At 41.1% G+C, this 22,954-nt stretch overlaps 1 protein-coding gene across 1 annotated transcript; it reads right to left on the reverse strand.

Moving 5' to 3' along the window:
• Positions 1-109: 109 nt before the first annotated feature.
• On the reverse strand, positions 110-21,865 carry ptp4a2b (protein tyrosine phosphatase 4A2b). The gene is made up of 7 exons (XM_020641834.2): positions 21,709-21,865; positions 5,459-5,756; positions 5,004-5,112; positions 4,826-4,918; positions 4,605-4,735; positions 2,020-2,094; positions 110-1,414 (listed from the first exon to the last, which is right to left on the reverse strand). Exons 2-7 carry the CDS (start codon positions 5,461-5,463, stop codon positions 1,303-1,305), a joined length of 525 nt encoding a protein of 174 aa, XP_020497490.1. The 5' UTR covers positions 5,464-5,756; positions 21,709-21,865; the 3' UTR covers positions 110-1,302.
• Positions 21,866-22,954: the final 1,089 nt, after the last annotated feature.

The raw sequence follows: 22,954 nt of genomic DNA on the forward strand, positions 1-22,954 counted from the left end.
GAGCAGCTGGTGGCTCAGATTTTTTCCCAATCATATAGAAAGCAACACTTAACAGTGATGTTAAACTCACAGCACAACTGCCAGTGGAGGCAGAAAAAAGACACATGAATGCTTTTTATTTCAATTTATTTATCTTTAAAGAACCGATACGAATTGGGGATGTTTTTTCAAAATGGGTACAATGATAAAAAACTGACCCTTTCCATTCTTCTCAACGTTATCTTTCAGGTTGGATCTTAGGCTCTCTGTGTGTGTGTGGCGTTTAACTATGCATATTTCTGGATGTCCTATTGTAGCCCGTTTTATGAATGCAAGCAGGAGGAGTACCTGTTTGTAGGAGCTGATACATTGTTTCCTGTTTTTCTTACTGAATGAGTGACGTGTGAGTGTTTGCATTATGTGTAGAAAATGCTCAGCAGGGTCTGGTGGGCGTCTGAGGTGGACTGATTATTGCACTCCAACAAGGTAAAAAAAAAAAAAAAAAAAGAGAAAAAAAAGACATGGCTCTCGAAGGATAAAAATAAAATAAAACAACAAAAACTATTGGATAACAAAGTGTCCTTGCCCCCTGCCAAACTCATCACTGCCACACATATATCTTGTGAATAAATATCTCAGACATATTCAAACTCAGTGAACTTCTAAACTGAAAGTGACTTTATGTTCAGTGAAGGGTAAGAGGAAGAAGAAACGTTACTGCATTTTCAGGTGAACTTTTTGAGTTTTGTGCAAAAAAAAAAAAAAAACACCCCAATACCAAAACGGACAGTCGTAATGTGTTCAAAGTTTAAAAAGTTGTTTCTGGTTTTTTTTTAAAAAGGTACATTATTCTGGCCTAATCATAATATCAATAATTAGTGGAAGTAAAAATCAGAGTATCATTTGACATTACATCTTCCCATCACCATTGCGCTTGTAAAAATAAAAATTCACGAAGTGGAATATTGTTATCCCATGATTACAACTGAAATAAAAAAAAAAAGGAAAAATAATAAAATAAAGTTAACAGGATGGACTCGAGTTGACAAAATTGGCCCGTGGTTGAACAGTGTAACCGGGAGGCGGGCCTATCTGTGTGCTTTGACCTTCCATTCATTGGTTCGGCTGGTGGATCCCCAGATCTGGATTCATTCATTCGATCACTGGCTTGCTCTCTGATCAAAAAACCATGACTCAGTGTTTACAAATCATCACAATAATTACTGATAGCACTCTTCATATTTTTTTTTTCTTTTTTAAATCTCCCGTTGATGGAAGATTACCCCACTAGATGCGCATAAGAAAGATGCACTGACAGGCAGCCTACTGCACACAGCAGTTGTGGCCGTTGGTATCCTTGAACCGCAGACGCATTTTGGGTCTGTATTTCTCGAGGTAAAGAAGCTGTTTGGAGTTGAAGGCTCCACGTCTCTTCCTGTAAGGAAACAAAAGAAGGGCAGACGATTTAAACACTAATTTCTTGCTATAATAAAGAGAAGCTTTCGCTGCAGTAATCAATCGAGTCATTCAAAGTTAGAGGAGACAGCTGATACAAAACTGTTATATCTGTCTTTTAAATATAAGGCTATGGCCAAGAGCAGCTGAGCTTAAAACAAAAGAGTTACTGAAATGGTTAGCCTGGCACTGTAGAAGAGCAACAGCAAAAACCTGCCAGAACCTCTAAAACACATAAACAAAAAAAACAGAATGTGGAAGACAATTGGTCATTTATTTGGGTTTATGTGGAGGACTATTTCTTGGCTGCATGAAGCACCTCACTGTATTTTCAGACAGCCAGGAGGCAAAATAAAAGTATTTCACAAAATGTATAACTATACCTATAAAAGCAGACATTGTTCAGGGCATAACTTTGTTTCTATTGGTGGTACTGTACTGGCTTGCATGTTCAGAAATTGTCCAAAAAACACAGACACACCCTAAAGACTATTCCTTTTCACATACGCACTCTGTTATGATTCACAAATAAATCCCTGGAATCGCCATTAAAACATGCAAGTGCAGAGGGAGGGGGGTACTTACTGCCTTATGAACTGCACAGCATCCTCGTACTTCACTCCACTCTCAATGAGGGCTAAGGCCACCAGGACTGGAGCTCTGAGGGGTAAAGAAATGCAGAGGAGACGTTAGAAGAGAGAAGGAGAACAGGAGATCTAAAGGCCTGGTTCACATGCTTCCATAGTAATATGCTGAAGGCAGAGGGAGTGTTAAACCTGGGAAAGGGGCCTGGGAAATCAACAGGGGGTGCAGATGTTCACCGTTTCCCTGCTGGGGCACTTTGTATGTGTGTGTTAGCAGGCACCCACATACACACACACACTTAACGGAGATAAGTTACAGTAAGAAAAGCATCTCCGTTCTCGCAGGATGAGAGAAAAATAAATAACCTACTAGACCACTCTGCGGGTCAAATCTCCGCGCTGACAGGGCATTTCCTCAAGCGGCTTTTCTCTCACAAAAATTTACAAGGGATAAAAAATAAATAAATGTGAGAACGCAGGGATTCAAAGAAAGTCAGAAGAAGAAAGAAACTGTGATACTGTGGACGGCGGGGTGAGAAAATGGTTTAAGAAACGACAAACAACAACAAGGCACATAGCTGCAGCCTCCCACACAGGCCCGTAAAAGTATGGAAAAACCAGCTGACTGTAGTAAACAGAGAAGAAGAAGTAGAGGGTCTGAATTCAGAAAATGCCAATCCAACCAATACTGCGAATTATACAACCACTGGAATGCCCCAGAAATGCAAAGCGCTGAAGGCCATTGAGGAATTGTGCCTTTGTGGTTGAGAAAGACGTTTTCACACTAGCCTGCCGACGTCATGCGTGCTTCTGCCTCGGTCAGTGAATATGACTGTGCGGATCTGCGCATCGCCTGTGCAAACTCATGACCGACAGACGGATCACATGCAAGTGTAATTGCCCCAGCTTTTCCAAGTCTGTCCAGGCAACAGCAACAGACTGTTGTGTCACTGATGTCAGATAAGCAGCTGATTGTCTATTTATAGAGCACATGCAGGAGCTCTAAGAGAGGGAGACATTTAGAAGATACTGGATCAATGGTTGGGGTTATTTTTTTTGTTTGTTTTTTAGATGATGTAGTTCAGCACGTTCAGTTTTCACACCCAGCCATGGTGTAGGAGCTATGCTGAAGAAGCAACAAGTGCTAGAGGCAAGAGAGGAGGGGGTGAGAGAAAAGCTACAGGCAGTAAGAATGTGAGAAAAACATTCAGAGTCAGAGTCGACCGATTCTGAATTCTATGTTCCAAAATCAATGAATTCAGAGATACTAAGTAACCAACAATGGGGTTTGTGTTATCATGATTTGTATCAAGGCGGCTTGTCAGATATGTAGTAGAGGGTTTTAGGCTCGTGTCCATTTAAAAGTTGTCCATAAAATATCTTTGTGACAGTGCAGCCTTTTGTCCCTAAATGTCAGTCTCCCTCTCTGCACTTTCAGACTCTGCTAAAGTAACAACTAATGCTACTGAATATGCAACAATACTCTCAAGTAGAGAACACAGCGTTTAAGTGCACAATGCTCTAGCCTGCGTGTGTTCATGTCAGTGTGCTACGTCTGCCCTGTAGTGGCACGTGAAGTTTAGGGATTGAGGATTACCTGATTATTTGTTATTCACACAACTGATTTCCTAATTGAGACAATGCCTGTTTATGTGCATTAACTCTTATATTATTTACTTGCATAGTATCAAAAACTTCAGTGGTTTACATATTTGAATTAAGGATGAAACCTACTGTAAAATCTGGAACATAAATCGCACCGATACTGACGCACTCGGTTTTTGAAGGTCTCTCAGAAAGAAAGAAAAAAGTTTAAACTGTCTTCAAGCATGACGATTTCTTTTGTGATCAGCAAAGTCCACAACATGCAGTTTCTGTGCTGCCGTGTCGCTCTTTTAGTTCCATTAGTTTTTTTCCGCTTTGTGGAGTTTGTACTAGCTACAGTACGGTAGTTGAGTTCTGCAGCGAAAGTTGTGGAGCACAGACCCCCTTCTAGCTTGCAAGGACTCCGCTGGTCACTCTTTAACTTTAATATAGGACTCTTTCAAGCAAAAGAGCACTATGCGAGGTTTATTTACAGAACAATATATCACTGTTTTCTGTAAATGCATCATTACGACCTCGTGAGTAAATGAATGTGAAAAAGTCGCGCAGCCAGCCTGGTCTGTTTCGCTATCTTCCCCAGCACAGCGTGCAATTAGCTATCAATACACAATGAATGGGGATGAATTTACAATCGCGTCAGGTCGTGTGCAGTGTGTGATGACGCCGCTTGTGACAACATTTTATACAAGTATATTGGTCGCACCGGTGTATAAGACGCAGCCAACTTTTAACGTGAAAAAAAAAAGGTATTAAAAGTGCGTACACCGGCTGTTACTGTATTTAATTTCAAACATTTCTGTTTTTCTATTATAACAAAAACAGCACTTGATTTTTTTGCATGAAACACTTGGAATTGCCTTGTGGGTGAAATGTGCTATGTTAATAAATTGATCTGGCCTTCTATAAAACAATCTTTGCGGTCAGAGCTGCATTTTGAGTTAATGTCAAATCTCCAGAAAAACAACGACTCTCATCACTAACCTTCCAAGCCCTGCAACGCAGTGCACGGCAATGCAGCAGCCGGGTTCATCTCGAAACTTGGTGTTAAGCAGCTTGAGCCAGTCATCCACGATCTGGGTGGGAGGAGGGGCGCCATCGTCAAAAGGCCAGTCCTTATGGAGACAGAGGGGAAACGATCGCATGTGTAACGTGGCCATAAACAGAAATAGACAAGGCTTACACAAATGTGTTTCTAATCTTACCACAACTTGTATCCCCTCCTTCTCCACGGGAGCCTTATCATAGGTGGCATCACAAACTCTCACCAGTGTGTTCACATGAAAGTTCTTTAGCTCCTGAAGATCAAGAAGAGAGGGGGTTTTAGATGCGGGACATACAAAACGTATCCTCACAGATCAAAGCATTGAAATGCAGGCGTACCTCAGTGAACTTGTTGAGCGTGGCATTGGTGGGGTTGTGGGTGATGAGGAACCTCATGCACTCGTGGACAATCTCGACTGCAGCGGGGCGGTTCATGTTGGCGAGACGGCTTAAAAAACAATTACAATACAATACTCTTACAAAAACGAAAGCGACTTTTTGGCTCAGAAGTCAGCAAAGAATGCTAGGATATATATTTATATATATATGTGTATGTTCAAGGAAGGGTTGAATAAATAAAAATGACAACACGTTGAGGAGGATGGGTCAAGAGGACAACAGGTGTTCAAATATGGGATGATGTACACAGAGAAATGTTACAAAAAGGATTCACTAGTCCACAGTACTCCAAGATGTAAAAAAAAAAAAAAAATGAATTGAAATGAAAAAAAAAAAGAATAAAAAAAGAAAAAAAAAGATGGAGAGACTATCCAGGAGTCATCCAATCAGTTTACCCCATTCAGGAGAGCTGTTTGTGATTGGCTGTTCGAGGAGAAAGCAGAAAGCAAAGGTCTTTTCGTATTGGTCAGGACACGCAGGGCGGTCGGGCCAAGGACTACGCAATATCCCAGGGTGGGGGGCCTTTGGAGGAGTCAGCAGTTCCTAGCGAGCTGGCAGTCAGGGGGGTTTCTGGGTAGCGTAGTCCCTTGGGGGGCGGCCGATTCACTTCTCCGCGCAGGTGAGGTGCTGTGCCTGGCAAAATTCTCCGCTCACACACGCCATATAGGTGCAGCTCAAGTCAACACAGAAACCCTGCCAAGAGAGAGAGAGAGAGAGAGAGAGTGAGGTTGTATAATAATTTAAATGACATCACACACACAGCTTTTGTGTCTTTATGTTGAACTGGCAATTTGAATAAGTGCTACTTCGAAGAGCCATTATTTTAAATGACATAATAAGCAGCTTCTTAAAACGTGTTAGCAGGCTGGTCTAAGCCAATGATTTCACTATAATCACAACTGCTGCTAGTCTATTCACAAAGTAGTCATTTATAAACATTAATTCTACGAGTTAGTGAGTGACTAGTCTTTACACTGAATGCAAGTGTCAATACATGTTTTATAAAATATATCAAGTTGTTAAATATTTATCTGTTGACCGTGTCATGTCAACAATATAAAATGGGAAATCGAATTACATAGTAGCTTTTAATACAGACTCATAGTATATGGAAAAGATGCAACCCTAACCTGAGATTTAATGTAGAACTGGGATTTTGGAAAAAAGACTAGTACACAACAGGATAGCAAAGCAGCCCACCTCAGAGCAGCCACTGAGAAGGACTTGTGTCCATGACAACTCAAGTACCCTGGCAAACCAGTGCGCCATAACAAAGCTATAACGAAGCCATCATTCAATCTTTGTACATTTGTATTGATTCTGCTTATCACAGCTTAATGTGTGTGTCTCAGTATCTCGATTCACATTGCGTTATGGCATTGCAGAAACACGACGGGTAGTCTGACACGAAGTCACAGCAGGTGCTCCACATACGCACAGAGCGCTGCGCTCCCCTGTTGGCCTTGAAGATCAGGGCCTGTAACCTCTCTGCTACTACCTTTGTACAGTGGGGGGGGATCACCCACCCCCCTATTGACATACATAATGAAGGCAAAAGGTCACAGGGCTTATGTTGGGAGCACACTGCAACTTGTTGTACAGAATACAGTTTGAGAGGTCAAGAAGAGTTGATATCTGGTAGGGTGCGCATTGTTTTCATGATTCCCAGCATTCAGCATTCACAACGGGAGAAGGCAGTTGTCTTTTGAAACTAAAAATGTTCATCAGACCTCTTTGCTATTGAAATACCAGCTTTCAGCATTTAAGCTAAATTAAGTCCAGTCTCCAGAGAAAGGTACAATCATGACTGCAGCTACTTTCCAGACTGTGGACTGACTATACCTTTTGATTACATCACTTGTTTAATTCACTACCTGTCACCAAAATGGAAACTAATAACATGCACAGTCCAGAGCACACATGCTTCACAGGGGTCTCAGAGAACAGGTAATGTCTGGTTGGTAACCAGCCAAGGAGCAGTCCCTTAAACTGTGCCAAGTCCTTGACAGTCTAAACCCAGCCGCCACAAACTGGCTAGAACCAATCCGAGAGCAACACAGGGGATAGGGAGAAGGAAAGGAAGGGGAGGGAGCAGAGAGAGGAGGGAAAGTCTATGACGATGGCCAATTATTGCTACACCCACTACGTACACAACGTAGTGGGAGGGTAACAGAGGGAAACAGCTTGGACTTCAGCACCGTGTCACAGGCAGTAGTCACAAGGTGAGGATTGTGGTGTGGGCAAAGCTTCAAACAGCCTCAGACATTTCAGTCCCACGCTCCCTCTTTTCACCTCCTCGAGATTGACACAAGACTCTCTGTAGTCTGTTTCTCTTTCCATTCCTATTTCATTCAGGCAATTTAACATTACTGCAAGATGGTACAAAACATTTTTAAATGTGTCTCTCAGCTGCCAACCTGTTTGATTACTAATGCAGTTTGAAAAGAATCACCTTCCTATCTTTTATCTTCTTTTTAGAGGGCCACTCCTCAACAACACCAACTTTCTTTTCTTTTTTCCTACCCACTAACCACTGTCACACGGCACTCTATGACTTCAGTCCCTCCCCTTCATTTTTTGTATGTATGGGCACTCAAACCTAGCCTTGCTTTTTTGTTTTTAGTGACAGCCTATTCTGTGTGACGCCTTTAATTACCACCTCTAAGCAGTACTGAAAACAATGCGTCACTGCTTTAGGCATAGGACTGAAGTTTGGAAAAGGAGGAACCAGATTTGAAACCCTTTTCACTTCTGAACTTCAAGAGATTGAGGGTAAAAGTTACCCACCCACTGCCCAAAGTCAAAAAGAGGCTGAAACATTGAGGAAACACTGAAGAACAAAGGGAGTTTATGGAAGAACAAAAGGGCACCACAATGACAGCTTTTGCTTAAATAATGAAAAGCACTCAGATTGTGGGTGGTTGCCAGAGTGTCTTCACACATTCTGCTTTTTAAATGTAGGGTAGTAGCTGGCACAAAGGCAGACATCTGGGCAAAGGGACAGCACGAGAAGTTGTTTGCTGACATCATCAATATTCCACTTTGCATGGGAGTCACAACGACATTATCTGAATCGGTTGCAATTCTCTCATGATTGACTGTTCAAGTCCACAAAACTCTTTTTCCACTGATTTGATGGGGACAATGTAAACAATGCATTGTGTGTACTTCATGACAAGTGAGCTTGACAAAAATATTTGCCAAAGACAGATAGATTAAGGTTATGGAATTCCCAAAAAAAAAGGTAGTGTTTGAAGAGCAGTTGAACTTTGGGCCTCAGTCTTCAGCTTGTCAAAAGAGAAGTGAGTTTTTGTTGTGACATTAGCCCTGCCCAGCTGTATGCCAGCCTGTTTCAGGGAACACATGCAAATCGCTCTGAAATATGCAAACTGGTTCCGCAGTGACACTCTGCACAGATGCAGAAAGAACAAAACAAACACACATACGCACACACCAAATGTGTTTGTAAAAGCAAAAGAGTGTTAAACCACACAGGAAACGAGGGGCGGTGTATACGAAAGCTTTGAATACTGACAGAGCATGTCAGCAACCTTGAACTGAATGTGAAATACAACATTCATTTTCACACACTGAAAAATACAGCTGCTATGATTATCCCAGCTGTACAGTCCTCAAATTCATTACCTTGGCACAGCTGAACTTAACGGAATATGCCAACAGCTAAAGATAATATGAACAATTATATCTCAAATGACCAAGTGTAAACATTGTATAAAGAAAAAAAGCTTATGGAGGAATTCATTTTAAATTCTAAAATCTATGTGTTGCAGTCTATCACAGAAGGATCAGAGTTTCTGTGGTTGGTACTATCAATGCAGTATTGATAATGGATTAATACCAAGCTGTGGCATGTCCATCTTTACTTTACTCAATCACTAAATGAGGACACATGCAGACAGCCATAAAGAGAGTAACCGTTCAAACGCTTTTTATATCCATCACCGACAGTCCTGAGGATAGCTTTGCATCAGGAGAAAAAAAGTGTTTAGATAAATATCAATTGGAGGACTTTTTGAATTAAAACACTGTAATAGAGGTGCTGGGTATGCGCCTCATTTACAGAGGCCAAGTCTCAGCAGCACCAGACCGAGGTTTGATTTTGACTTTGCTCCATGTTGTCTCAGTTCTCTTTCCTTTTTTTATCCAAAAAGAGGAAAATATTACAGAAATCTTGTCTCTGTAAAATGTGTTGTTTTTTTCTTTCTTACTGAATAGTTGACATCTTGATCATCCACCACAGGGGAATACACACCCTGAGTTATAAAATGCTCTAAATATGAATCAGTTCAGAGAAAAATAATAATGATGGAAAAGGGGAGATTTAGGTAAAACACTGAAACAGAATTAGACAAGTGTTGCATGGTTTTAAATGGTCTTAAAAGATGAACTTCTAGCAAGTATATTTGTGTTACATCCGGCCATTTGCGCATGTTTGTCTTTGTACAAGTATATATACTAAACTGGGAGAAAGGTCACTGAGTAAAAGCCGAGGCCCACGCAGCCGCCCAGAGAAAACCCCCTTGGTGCCCTGCTCTTCATCACGTGTTCTACTGTTGGAGTAGCACTGCGAGAAAGAAAAAGGGAGAGTCACGGAGAGACTGGAGAGCGAGGGGCAACTTCCCAAATCAGCTGGCCTCTCACAGAAATCTCGTACAGTGACACGGGAGAAAGAACAGAGAGGAGAGAGAAGCAGATGGGAAGTGTGGGAGAGCAAGGAGTAGCGGGTAAGAGCTGATAAGGACCATGGTATCTCAGAACAGAAAGGGACACGCAAACCTAAACAGGTGATTAAGCTGCAGAAGAATGGGAATCAGGGCATGGGTAGCTTGCAAACCGTTTCAGGCTGAGTCATCAGTTTTGACAGGCGCTCGCCAAGCCATCCAGGTTTTTAGAGCGAATTGAATGAAGAACATTCAACACGAGGAAGCTCAACTTTACAGCGTTGTTATTTATGAATGAAAACAAAACTATCTATGCAACAAGTTGGAGAAGTGATAGCTGGAAAGAGAGCAGTGTAATTGCATGAAAACAAAGGAAAACGCAGCAGTGGGAGGGCTAACTGTGAAGTGTTTCACTGTGTTTAGGATTATCCAACCACAGGTCTTTAATTCTAGAGTAGTGCTTTAATATTGTACTGGCTTTTCATTTTCACTAGATTGATCACATTTAAAAATCTTATTGTGCTTGATGCGGTTGTTCATCAATGTTAAGATGTTATGAAGGAAAAGTTTTTTGATTTCTGATTTTACAACTTGCGGCTGGGAAAAACTGCTAAAAGAGGGAGACTTGGAAAAACTTGTTCTGAATGTTTTTGGAACATTTAAGTTCACACTAATGTTACCTCTAATTGAAACATGGTCAATGTTATTAAGTTTTTCAATAAATGTTTGAGCAGAATCCGAGTAAAACCAAGATTTTATTTTTTTTACCCCCTCCATTAGTGAGTGTGACACCTCTATGAGCCTATTCATGTGTTCAGTCCTATTGATTGTGACAACAAACAAAAAAATTAGTCCGGCCCCCGATGAGGTCTCTTTTGACAAATCCGGCCCACTACTATATGTGAGTTTTGACACCCCTGATGTAGACAGTCACAAGCTGGGTTGGGCAATGCATTTGCCAAAAGGGCAAGTGGGGTGTTCTAAAATTAGACAAAAAAAAAACACACTCAAGCTTTAAGTAAGCTGCAAGTGTCTAGACATAGAAAACACAACCTGGAAAGACATGGAGGCAAATATTAGATGTAGAAAAACAAAAATGGAACGTCTGAGTCTATCTCCTTCCCGCTTTGCGAAAGATGTTGGTATTACATGCAGCCCTGTCTAGTGGTCTGAGGTTGTGCTTGAGCCTCGCTGATGTTTTGTCTGAAGCCAGACTGGGCATGACCAGACTGTACTGCCTCAAAGCAGCTGTAGGGTTGCACAGCTGAGTGAGAGCCAAGTCACAGAGAAGGGTAAGCGCCTGTCATCCATGGCAAGGCGGACAGGGAGGGGAGAAGGGAGGAAGCCCTGAACGCCTCTGAGTTAGAGCAGTGTGGAGAGAGATAACACTCAAACACTCCTGCTGCACCTGTTAGATACACCCAAAGCACACCTTTCTCATTTCACTGTCTTGCTCACAATTTACTCAGCCTGCATGCTTTTATAAAAACAAAAACAATGCATGTACGAATACAAGTGAAGCCAAGTATTGCCTCTTCCTTTCAAATGCATGGACATGAAAACTGCAGAAGCCTTAAGATGAAACAATTGACAGTTGCAATCAAACAGCTGGAATAGAAATGGGGCCAAGTGTCACAGAGCTATGTCTTTGTTCTCAGTGAATGACAAAAACGAGATAACGTGTTTGAAAATGTCAAAGAGAACATGGACCAGGGAGTACGTTACTAAGAAAAATTGGAGTGATGTGGAGAGAAAAAAGCTCCGAGAGACATAACAATGGATAAGAAAATTAAACAAGTGAAAAAGCAGTAATGAAAGACCGGAGTAAAGAGTGAAAAAAAGGGAAGCTAAGGACGCACCCAAACTAGGCCCAGTTGTCCTGTGCCGTACTGCAGCATGATCGCCCCCTACGTCCCCTCTACCCCCGCTGGCCTGCTCTCACATTGCTCCAGCCCAAACCGGGCCTGGACAATGGTTACCTCTTGCACAAACATCATCATACGTGTAGTGCTTGCCAGAGCGCTCCGGAACAAGGTCACGTTCCAAGTGAGGAAATAAAATACTTGCAGTTTGCATAATCCAGTTGAAATTCATTAACTTGCTTTAGCGCTTCAAGAACTGATTATCACTGAATTGTAGGTCATATAAGAAAGACAATAAAAAACTAATACAATGGTCCGTTATTGTTTCGACATTTAAGGTGGCTTGATTGAATCACAACTTCATCTAATGCAATGAGTAACATGAAAGAAAACACTCCACCTTAAAATTACTGGTAGTTGTGAAATAGCGGCCATACAATGAATGATAGTGGCTGTACAGCGTGCTGATTTTTCTCTGGGCTATAAAACTGAGGATAACACAGAAACATGACTGCAACTTTACTGACTTATTCTGTCTTATGTTGAATCCTTTTTTGTCAGATAAATCCCTTTCACACTTATGGATTTCTCAATTACCTGATCGATTATACGTATATGTCCATATCGCGTTCCCATGCTTGTGCTTGTACATGAGCAACTGCACACTAGTCCTATCTAGACTTTGGGGGTCTATCGTGCTTGTGTGGGTGCTCCTAAGAGTTTGCAGTTACTGGGGCTGAGCTATAACAGAGGACCACCCTTGCCGATGGTCCAGCTGGTTCCCTGCTGTCAATGCTGTTGATAGGGTGGATCCACCTCCACCCCCCTCCCCCTGCATTGGAGCTTTCATCAACAATCTGTGTGCTCTAATAAACCACTCCAACAAGAAATTAAGAAATCTCTCCATTCATTTGAAACTAAAGAAGGGACAGAAGGAGGAAAAGCATAAGCTGGTCAGGATCTTGGTTACTTGTTGAAAGGGAAAAGTTAAGCATAAGCCAACTTTATAATACCAGCAGCCCTGCTGAGAGACACATACGACTACTTTACATGTTTTGTTTTGTTTTGTTTTTTTTTGCACTTGGGCCAACTGAAGGGGAATTTACAGGGCACTTGGTACATTTGGTTGAGAGTGACAGTTGGTGTTAAACTTGGGTGTTGGCCAGACCAGCAATCTTGGGAGTTTTGTTCACCTAAAAAGACCGGTCACCCCCAAGCAAGCTCCACTGGTGCATCAAACTATTAATTTTACAGTGTGCTGCTATGCCTTGTTGTTTAAAAAAGAGAAATAGTTGCAGCTTCATTACAAGGGCAGGCTACATCTCTTTATACATGATAGCAAGACAGAAGTATCAAGTGAAAATTAAGAAGTAACTTGAGATTTCAATGTGTTGCGTTGTTGGCATACTTTCACATGAATGTCTGTTGCACAATCAACCACCAGGTCAGGACCTTTTTTTTTTTTTTTTTTTTTAAGTACACCTCCAGTTTAATTTATTTCATGCTTAAAATGCACTGTCCAAAAGCATTTGGCATTTCATTTTATCATTATTTACAAAGACACAACATTAATCCACCACGAGAACAGCTCTAAGCAACATTTAGCAAAGTTACAGGCAAGGGAAATTTGCTTTTAAATAAAGACAAAATCAGGCTGTGAATTTTTCTGGACACAGTCCCAGACTGCAGGGGCCTTTGAGTGGGCGGTATAGTAACAGGTCAACATGCCCTCCAGTAAACACAACACACATTAAGGAAGTAGTGTGCACAACGCTTAATATCAGTCATGCTTGAAAAGATGGACAGTCAAACGCATAGGCAAGCCTGAAAGAACACACGTATAACTACAATGAGCAACAATAGTTAAGCTTCTAATCCCTTTTTTTTTTTTTTTAGCTTCACCAGTTTATCTGGTGTAACTAGCTGACTGTGAAATCCCACAACATGTCGAGACATGCAAGAAGATACAGAAGCACGTATGCAAAACTGGAATCAACCAAAAATCCTAAACTGCTGCAGCGTCCCACATGAGGTGTGCAAACAGGAGTTTCAGCCTAAAAGTGATACTTTAAGTCAGTGGATTCTATGTGGCCTCATGCTTTGTTGACTGAATTCTGATAACGTGCCACCCTGTGGTTTTCCCAGAATGGTGTCATGGATGGGGGAAAACAGGTACATGTACACTCAAAACTTCTGCTGAGAATAGCACCTTAACTTCACTTGTCATGAGGGTTGGCTTAGCTTAATTATAGCTCTGTGAGAAGCATGTCTAGCCCTACCAGCACCATAACCAAACCTCAGACTCTGTATTTTGAGACGTACTTCTTTTGCACTTTTTAAAGCATGAAAAAAAAATGATGAAACGGCAATACTGTTGCTGTTGTTACTGTGTCAATGTTTACGCAATGTTTTTTTGTCAAAGCTTAAAATCCCCCTGATTTACTGTGAAGATAATGTCACATTCTAAGTAAAATATTCACTACAAATGTGCTGTAGAGAAGTGGTATAATAGAACACTGCAGCAATAATTACTCATTTACTGTCAATGAGGGACACAGAAACAGAATCTCAATTCTGATTCCATTTCCCTCCCTCACCGACCAATCAAAATCACGAAGGGGCGGGACTTCTGATTTCAGCTTTGTCAACAACAATGGCGGGCAAGGTACTAGTGAGTCTGAAACAATGTCCAGGTCTAGAGCTGCAGCCAATGCCAGGACCCAAATCATGTCACGTTTTCTTGTTATTTCTTTGAATTATAATAGAACTATCTTAAACACACCTAACGGACATTACCCAAGAAAGTTTGCTTTTCGTAATCTAGCAACAATGAGCGCTGGTGAGAAGCGCTCTGAAACGGACGTTGTGTGTTAGCGCAAAAAGCGACGTCTGTGGCAAAAAGGTTGCGCTGTTCGTTAATGCAGAACTCCTGCTGTGCCGTGCTTCTGCAACGCCCAAACACCGGATTCCCAGATGGAAAAGGCGGTATGAAAAAGGGCTTCCGAGAGTCTTTATTTACTTCATGTGTTATAGCAGTAAACAGGATTCACTCATGAGTTTTGTATTACACCGCTCGTGGAAAGCCGTGCTTTTACCTGATTGAAGTTGCTCCCTCTATCCCATTGACAAAGCCCTCTTTCCTCCTGCTTCTGGCCAAACATTTCGAGTTTATAAAGGATGTTGGTTCAACATGCAGGGCCAAATCCAGACTTGTTTGACTGGGGTGGTCAAGCACGGGCCCTGACTTATGCAGGGGTGTCATGAGGACTTTGTGTGAACGAAAAAAGACCCATCAGTTATTTACCCGTTTTAACAAATGTTAACAAAAATAAAAGTAAAAAAATGTATTTCTTCTGGGCATCCTTTCAACACAGTAAATCATTTACATTACAGTGTTATTAACTTAAATGATGTTAATCCAGGACTATATGAACTTGAAGCATTTCCTGGGATCGATAATAGTGTGACCATTTAGAAAAAACAGCCCACTTGAGCTATGAGCAGCCCGAAGAGCGAAAAAGCAGACAATACATGCCTTGTCTTCTCAAAAGCCCAGATAATCTTCCCTGTGATTATTAAAGATATAACTTGTGTCACCCCCTATCAGTCTGACTGAACGGAATAATAAATGAAGAGAGATGTATTCATGAGGAAATGACCGATCGGTTGGTTCCATCATATGTGGGTGTTCATAAAATCTGTCTCACTTCCATGAGCTAGCTAATTAGCTTACGAGCTGATGTAATGAACATGCAGGTTTTTTTTTTTTTAAGAGAAGACTTACAGCAACAATGACCATCCACAATTTAAAAGATGAATTCAGTTAGCTGCAGGTATTTGTTTCAGACAGCTGGTGAGGTGAACATTGATTAATGTAAGATACTACTGATAGCTCAAACGCTACTTAACTCCATTTATCTTTTTGCAGAGCTGTTCTAAATGAAGAGAGCAAAATAAGCAATGTTTGGGTACTTGCAAGGCAACGGCTGCACACAGTGTCTTTTTTCAGGGTTCACAGTGTTTGTTTAGTGTTTATTCAGCCACCCTAGGTGATACTCCTGAAACATCTTGGCCTGTACTAAGGGGTCCTTGTTTGCTCTTAAGTTGTCAAAATTACATAATTTGCATCATGATAACACACACTTACTAGATCGTTTCTGGATAGTTTATACAAAGGTCTTTTGGTAAGAAGAATGTAGGGCTATTCCGTTGGGCTTTTAAAATAAATGTTTACCTTAAACGGCACATTTATCTATAGTGCTTTCACACTGCATAAATACAACACACCATCCCTGCTGACACAAAAAATCTTCAGTGCTGCCCACAGGTCAGATTGAAGCCACGGCAGAAGCCTGGTGAAGCTATAAACCTTCTTCAGGGGTTATAGATTTACTACAATGGCTCATCTAGCTTAATCCCAATTTGAACTCAATTGAAAACAGTTGTAACAATTGATAAAGTCTGCAGACAAGATATGCTGAGTCTAGACATGACAGAGGTCCTGAAACGCCTGTACCTAATTATATCCGCTTATCATTTACTGTTAACTCCTTCAACAGTAGCCAAGTATGTTATGGTGTTGTAAACTGATGTGTACATACACTATATTTGCCCTTTTATTGGCTTTTAGCTAAAGATGCTGAGACAAGCCTTCATTTACTGCTCATTACTAAACTATTTATAGTTTGTGTTTTTTTTGTTTTTTTTTAATTGAGAAAAAAAATGAATAATCGTATTTACAAAAAGGCTGAAATTAAGGACAACTGATAAAGACAGTTGTATAGGCCATCCAAATGTTGTTGACTTTTAAACATATCCCCTATCTAACACAACAGGTTACCTCTCTCTGCTCCCAGAGGACAGGAGCTAATCTTCCCCCAGAGTACTTGTTGTTCTGGCTTCTTCTGTCCATTTAATTTAGGCTGGAGACGGGAGGTGAGAGAATATGTAACCCCGCTATTTCCATGAACAGAAGAACACTCCACTACGCACGCATGCACTGGCACATGGCAAAGCCCACTTATCACACTGCTTTACAGCCTCTGAGTGAGCACAGATAAACAGTATGACGATCAAAGGCCTCTGATAGCGCTTAGGGGGAGGGCGAGGGGGACAAGGACTGATCGGCCTCTGGAAAGGACTGAAAGAGACCAGGGCTCAGTACCTTAGAAATGGGAATGAAAAGAGGAGAACGCAAACAAAGACCTGTCCTGTCCTCGCTGCAGCCCACTCGCACATCTTAATTACACTTTACATTAAACAATAACATTTGAAAGAGGAACAAAGTCAGGCACAACATTTGCCTATGATTTGAATTATGGTTAAGAGGGGAAACACAAGAGGAAATTGATTCCCTGCTGACAAAAGAACCAGAGGAGGTAAGATGGGTTATCATCACAAACAAAAGTGTTCCTGCCAAACAAAAAAAAAAAACACTCCATGAAAGCCTGGACAAAATATCAAATATTAGAAACTGTACTTTATGTCTGATTGTTCTGTTTAGAATCACACAACAAACAAGAGAGAAACTATCTCGTATTCTCTAACTGATTTATAGATATTCAACAGAACTCATGGGCTTGAGGAAAACTGGACCCGCTGCTTTAGCTTTTCCTTTAATCATTTCATGCTGCACTCAAGGGGTTTATCGAAGTTGAAAATATTTGTTTTAATTTTTGATGACATATCAACAAAATACCTTACTGGGACATCACTAGTTATGAGCTTAAAGACCTGAAAGGTTTGTTTGAGCCACGGCTGTTGAAAGAGTTTCCCTAATGTTTCAGTGGATCACTGAATGATTGTTAAAACTCATCCATTCAGAACAACCATTAAGATATGATGTCGCAATCTAGTCGCGGTGTCAGGTAGGGCATCAGACTGCAAAGACTCCGCTTGAAAAGTAGAACCGTCCACCAGCTGACATTGTATAAAATGACCACCTGCACTTTAACCAACCTTTTTAAAAAGGGCCACTAACATAGCTATCTAGATTCATGTCAATAATGATGGGTGACTGAGTTTATTTAGGGCAGAAAAGTAAGCTCTTCATATGAATCTATATCTGGTATATGTCTATGGACTATATTCATCCATTTGTTTTGTTTTTTTACAAATTATAATCTTGGATCTTAATCCACAAATTAATTAATTAAAGAAATCTACAGGTGTAGAAGAACATGTGATGCTAAGGAGTACGGCACAAGATATAAGCAGGCAGAGCAAAAAATTTGCACAGCTCTAGTGCTGATGAGTCAGTAATAGGACAAGGTGTCACTACACAGACGTGCAGATCTAGTGTCAATCCAGGAATCATATGCTTTCACTGAAACCAACCTAGAGGAAAGTAAATGAATATTAACATGAAATTAAGAGGTCAACCCTCTGTAACAGAGATGGACCCAGACAGGAGAATGTCTGCTAACACTTCTTGCTGAGAGGTGCACAGTCCCGCTGTGCCATCAATTCTTCTGACATTTGGAAACTAACATGGCCTTCTTAGAGCAGCATGGGGTTGGGGAAGGGGGGGGGGGGGGCGGCTGTTGCCATAACTACCATTATCTCAGCAGTAGCAACAAGTATCCCTGTAGGGAGTTTTGATGTCCCTCGCGAAGAGATCAGAGGAGAGCAACGGTGCTCATCTTTATACATTCACTGAGCAAAGCTTAAGAAGCCGAAAGAGCTTTGAAGAAGGTTGGGGTTCAGAATCTAGGAGTCTATCCTTTCACCTATGAAATCCATTACTCACCAGGGACAGAAGATGTACCTTGTGGTCTTCGATTACAGTTTGGTACCAAAACAATCTTTTCAGATTGTGGCCTAAATTAACACATTAGATTGAGGCCAAGAGGTGGTCACACATTTCATGAGTTTAATAAGCTGCTTAAGGAAATAAAGAAAAGCTGGGAAACAAAACAGCACCTCTGTAACAGGAAAAACAGTGAACTTGTTTACACGCAACAACCAAGCGTTTTCTAGACTACAGTTGCTCCCAACTAAAACACTTTCTGGATCAGTAAAGGAGAGCAGCTACATATGCCTACAAACAACAGCTCTAATAACAATAACAACACCCTTCCCTTTAGCATGTTTAGGACAGTGGTTTTTTACACAGCTAACTGAAGCTCTTCCAGCTGTAGTTAGGCAAGGTAGCTATAAACACAAATATAAAAGGAAGACTCTGTTCCTACCTGTTGCTATAGTTTCAGATGGCAGCAATGCAGCAGCATCTAGAAGAGGTGTCAATCTGTCAGGCACTGCCAGTGCTACAGAGACTGTGCCTTTGCTTTATCCCAGCGCTGTGGCAACAACAGTAAACGAACACCGTGCCGACCAGGGCATGATAGGTTCATTAACCAACACGAAACACAAGGTGCCCATGGTTCCTAATACTGATCTTTCAAGGCGTTTTATTTAATGGCTTTAAACAAGGAAAAAGGTGTGGGCATTTCATCCTCCCTTTCCTCTTTGAGCTCATCACAACGACACAACATAGCTGTAGAGAGGGGGATTTTAGCAGTCCAACACAATCGAACCATAGCTTGTGTTTCTTTGTTACCACAATCAGGCCCCCTGGAGGCAAAACTAGATTTTAAGTAGGAGAATTATGTAAATCTGGAAAGACCTTCAACCCAACTTTTCAACACTCAAGACACCCTGTAGTGAGATGGGCCCAATGCCAGCAGGCTACAACATAGGTCTCACTCTACCCCAGTAACCTTCCTTGTAATTTGGAGTCATGTTACTGTAAACTTGGGCTCACCTTTCACAGTTACGGTAACCAAGGCTGAGAACTTCCCTTCTTCTGAAATTGCCCTATTTCATGCTGTCCGTAGACAGAGGAACTACTTTTGTGTTAGTATTAAATGTCAATTAGGCTACAGCTCAACCTAAAACATCCAAAAAGGTATGTAAGCAGTACAAAGCAATGGTAACGCATGCAGAATGTAACATAGAAGAGACCTTTATGAAGGGGGATGTACAGCTTACATCCAAAACCTGGGAAAATAATGCCCAAAATAGCTATATTTGTGGGTCTTATCATTAAAACAAAGTAATACCTAGATTTGAAAAGAATTTGTATGTGTTTAACAGAGATGCAGCACAAATTAAATATAGGACAGTCTTACATTATATAGTTTAAAAACTATGTGCAAAAATAAGTACACAGTGCTCCTAGAGACTAGAACCTAGGGCATAGGGACTTTGGCTTGCAGTGTGGTATCTCATGAATGAGAGCATCCCACTGTACAGGTCTGTCTTTGGCTGGACTGAGAGGAGCCATACTATTTCTAGTTTGAGCTGTGTGTCAGCTATGGTCACAGGTGGAAGTGACCTACTTTCACAATAAAAACTCAGTATTATTCTGTGATAGTTGTGAAACACTAGTCAAGCAAGTGCGTGTGTACACCATTGCTGCCTGCTAGCACAACACAAAGTGATACACTTCTTCAATTTAGCTTGAAACATTAAGATATATAACAATACGTTCTGTTCCATCAACTATCCATCCCCATGCCCTCAGTTTGTTGTGATAACTGGATACATGAATGCATCTTATCTCTTATATTCTCTGCCAGCAAATTAGGTCACCTTGCAGTGACTCACAGGCAGGAATGTATAATTAGCTTACCTGTTACACCAGTTACACATTGACTCACCCACCTAAGTTGTTGGGAGTGTACAAAGCTATTCATTTGTATTAGCTGCCCACTAGAATGTATTACCAGAGGGGAGACTGAAACCATTGGAAGGTCATAAATTGAAAACTGAGAGGCATGGGAATGTGCTGCGGCCTTTAGTGTCACAGCTGCTCTAGTCAACTTCCTCTCCAAGTGCATTTCCTCATTTCACTTCAACCAACATGGTTAAATGGTAGGGCGCTTTCCGTGTTAGGAAACCAGACATGGCTACATCGAAGGCCCGCCTAACCCTGTTGTTAAACACAGTTCACTTGAACGGCTTACGAATGGACTTAGTCAAACCGGCTAGTTTAGTACCGTGACAGTAGTTTTACAACACAAACGCGTATCCAAAAGACGACAAAAGCCAGCACACCGGAAATATGAGGTTGTCACCCGCCTTTCTTTCGTTAATAACCCAATTTGCTTAGCTCCAAATTAAATGGGTCAACCACGCTCTGGGTCAAGATTTGTCACAAAGGGCGGAAGGCAGCTAGCTTCAGTCGCTATCTACCTTTAGCGAACACTTAACGCCGCTACCTACGTCTGTGGGTTCAGAATTAACAACACGTTTAAAGTTAATAACACACTAAATCACAACCTTGTTTCACAGTTTCAACACATTTTGGTAAAGTGGGAGCCTCTGTAGAACAGCGGTTGCCAAGACAACTGTTAAAACTATAACCATCGTCCACGTTAAGCTAGCTTCCCGAGAGCAGACACACCGAATAGCTTCTGGTATATCTCGGGATAACGCTAGCTCTTATTTTTTTTAATGAAATTGGAGACGGAGACAGAGGCAGACATTTGTAAGACGTTGTACAAGACAAACAATAGAATGTGTTGTGGGGGGGGGGGATAAAAATTTAGCAAGTGACCGCAAACCGCTTAGGTGGTCGTAAAGTTAACCAGGTTATTTTGTCTTATTGTTCGAAGAAGAGCCTCTGCTAATGTGGCTAAGTTAGCCAGCGAGCTAACTCAGCTTCCGTCACTTTGCTTTGCTGTTCCCAGCAACGATTAGGAACCGGTCCAGAGAAAACATTAAGGCTGGCTTTTGTGAGACTTGCCTGGATTCAGGGTGAGTTACACTGATTGGCAAAAAATAATAATAATCAGGCTGGAATTAAAAGACGTCGACACCATTTTCTTTTTTTTTTTTTTCTTTTTTTTAACAGTGTACGTAACGACAGCAAAGGTTTTGATCATCCCAAGCTGTACTACGTTAACGTGGCTACATACTGTTTCATTTACTCGGGTTAACTTAGCTCCCTTCTGTTGTGCTAATCATCCAACAACGTGTATCCCAAGTTCTTAATAGGCTCTTGCGGATGTGTGATAGTGTAACCGGGCACGATCATATCACAGTCAAGTTTCAAACGATCTGGTTTTCTTTTTCTTTTTTAGGATATCGGTTACTTACAAATAGCAGGCTGAACATTGAAATCCCGTGACTACCCGGAGAAAGTGGAGGGAGTGTAATAACCGCTGCCAGGTCGCCTTTTTGTTCCTCTTCAATGTGGCAGCTTGTATTCTCGTCGGAGGTTGGGAACTGTTGTTGGGGAGGAGCCTCCTCGGTTTGTGGGGACGTTCAGGGACTGTCGGATATACGGCATGCGAGGTAAAACCTGTAGTAAGTAAGAAGTTAACACAATGGGAAACAACGTGGACATCTGTCACTTTCCATAGAACTACAGTTTACTACTTTGTAAATATTGAAAACAAAAACACAGTGAGATGTAGACTTGAAAACAAAGCCGTTGTTTGTAAAAAAAAAAAAAAAGAAGAAGAAGAATGCTGACAGTATACACATTACTAGGCTACAACGTTTTCCTTTACTTGGCCTATGACAGAGTTGGGTGTGACTTCAATTCAAAACGTCTGAAGAAAAAACATTATTGTGTAGATTATTTATTGTTATTCTTTCATTCTTTTTTTTTTCTTACATCAGATACATTGGTAGAAGCTTGGTAGAAGTGAAATACTAAATAATAGGCAACATTTCATCATGTGTTACATCTGCGTTCCTTTTTTTTTGTTTCTCCGCTGTAACCAAATATGAACCATGGTAATTTAATAACAAACTATAGAATATATAATGTACTTTTACGGGCTTATTGTTATCACCCGAACGCAGCATGCAGGTTCTGGCGTCAGTGCGACGTCAGAAGAATCCGGGGTGCACGATGACAGCTCACCATGGTGACGATAGTTCCAGAAAATAACAGCTCAATTTTATCCATGCGCTCATGGGTTGTTTTGTAACATAGGCTACATTTAATCTATTGCATGCATCCAATCAGATTTCTAGATGCTTTATGGACACTTGAAGATTCGCATATTACGGGCCATTGGAAAGGCGTTTAGACCATACGGTAGTTTAAGCTAGATTTTTCTTTAAATCAAGTGTTTTTATTTTTTTGTGAGATTAAAAATCCTATTTATGTTTAAGACCATTTATGTTGAAACTAAATGTAGCCTACTACAATGCCACAGCAAAAAAAAAAGTGCAATACCATAGCTAAAAAAAAAACATAAGCCTTACACAATACAAATCAGGACATTAGAAAAGTGAAATGTTCCAGGAGGATAAAATAAGAGACACATGTCCTTAATAGATATAGTGTATGCTGGGTTTCCCCAGGGGATCTTCCACAAATAGGCTACCC

Source organism: Labrus bergylta, chromosome 19 (assembly GCF_963930695.1).
Source record: "Labrus bergylta chromosome 19, fLabBer1.1, whole genome shotgun sequence".
NCBI classification, from domain to species: Eukaryota; Metazoa; Chordata; class Actinopteri; order Labriformes; family Labridae; genus Labrus; species Labrus bergylta.

Bases quoted from the DNA above. Each gene is read 5' to 3' on its own strand.
- ptp4a2b (XM_020641834.2), bottom strand. The intron at 4,919-5,003 runs GTACGCCTGCAT...CTTGATCTTCAG, and splicing joins CGCTCAACAAGTTCACTGAG to GAGCTAAAGAACTTTCATGT. The intron at 2,095-4,604 runs GTTAGTGATGAG...TTTACCCCTCAG, and splicing joins TGCGTTGCAGGGCTTGGAAG to AGCTCCAGTCCTGGTGGCCT.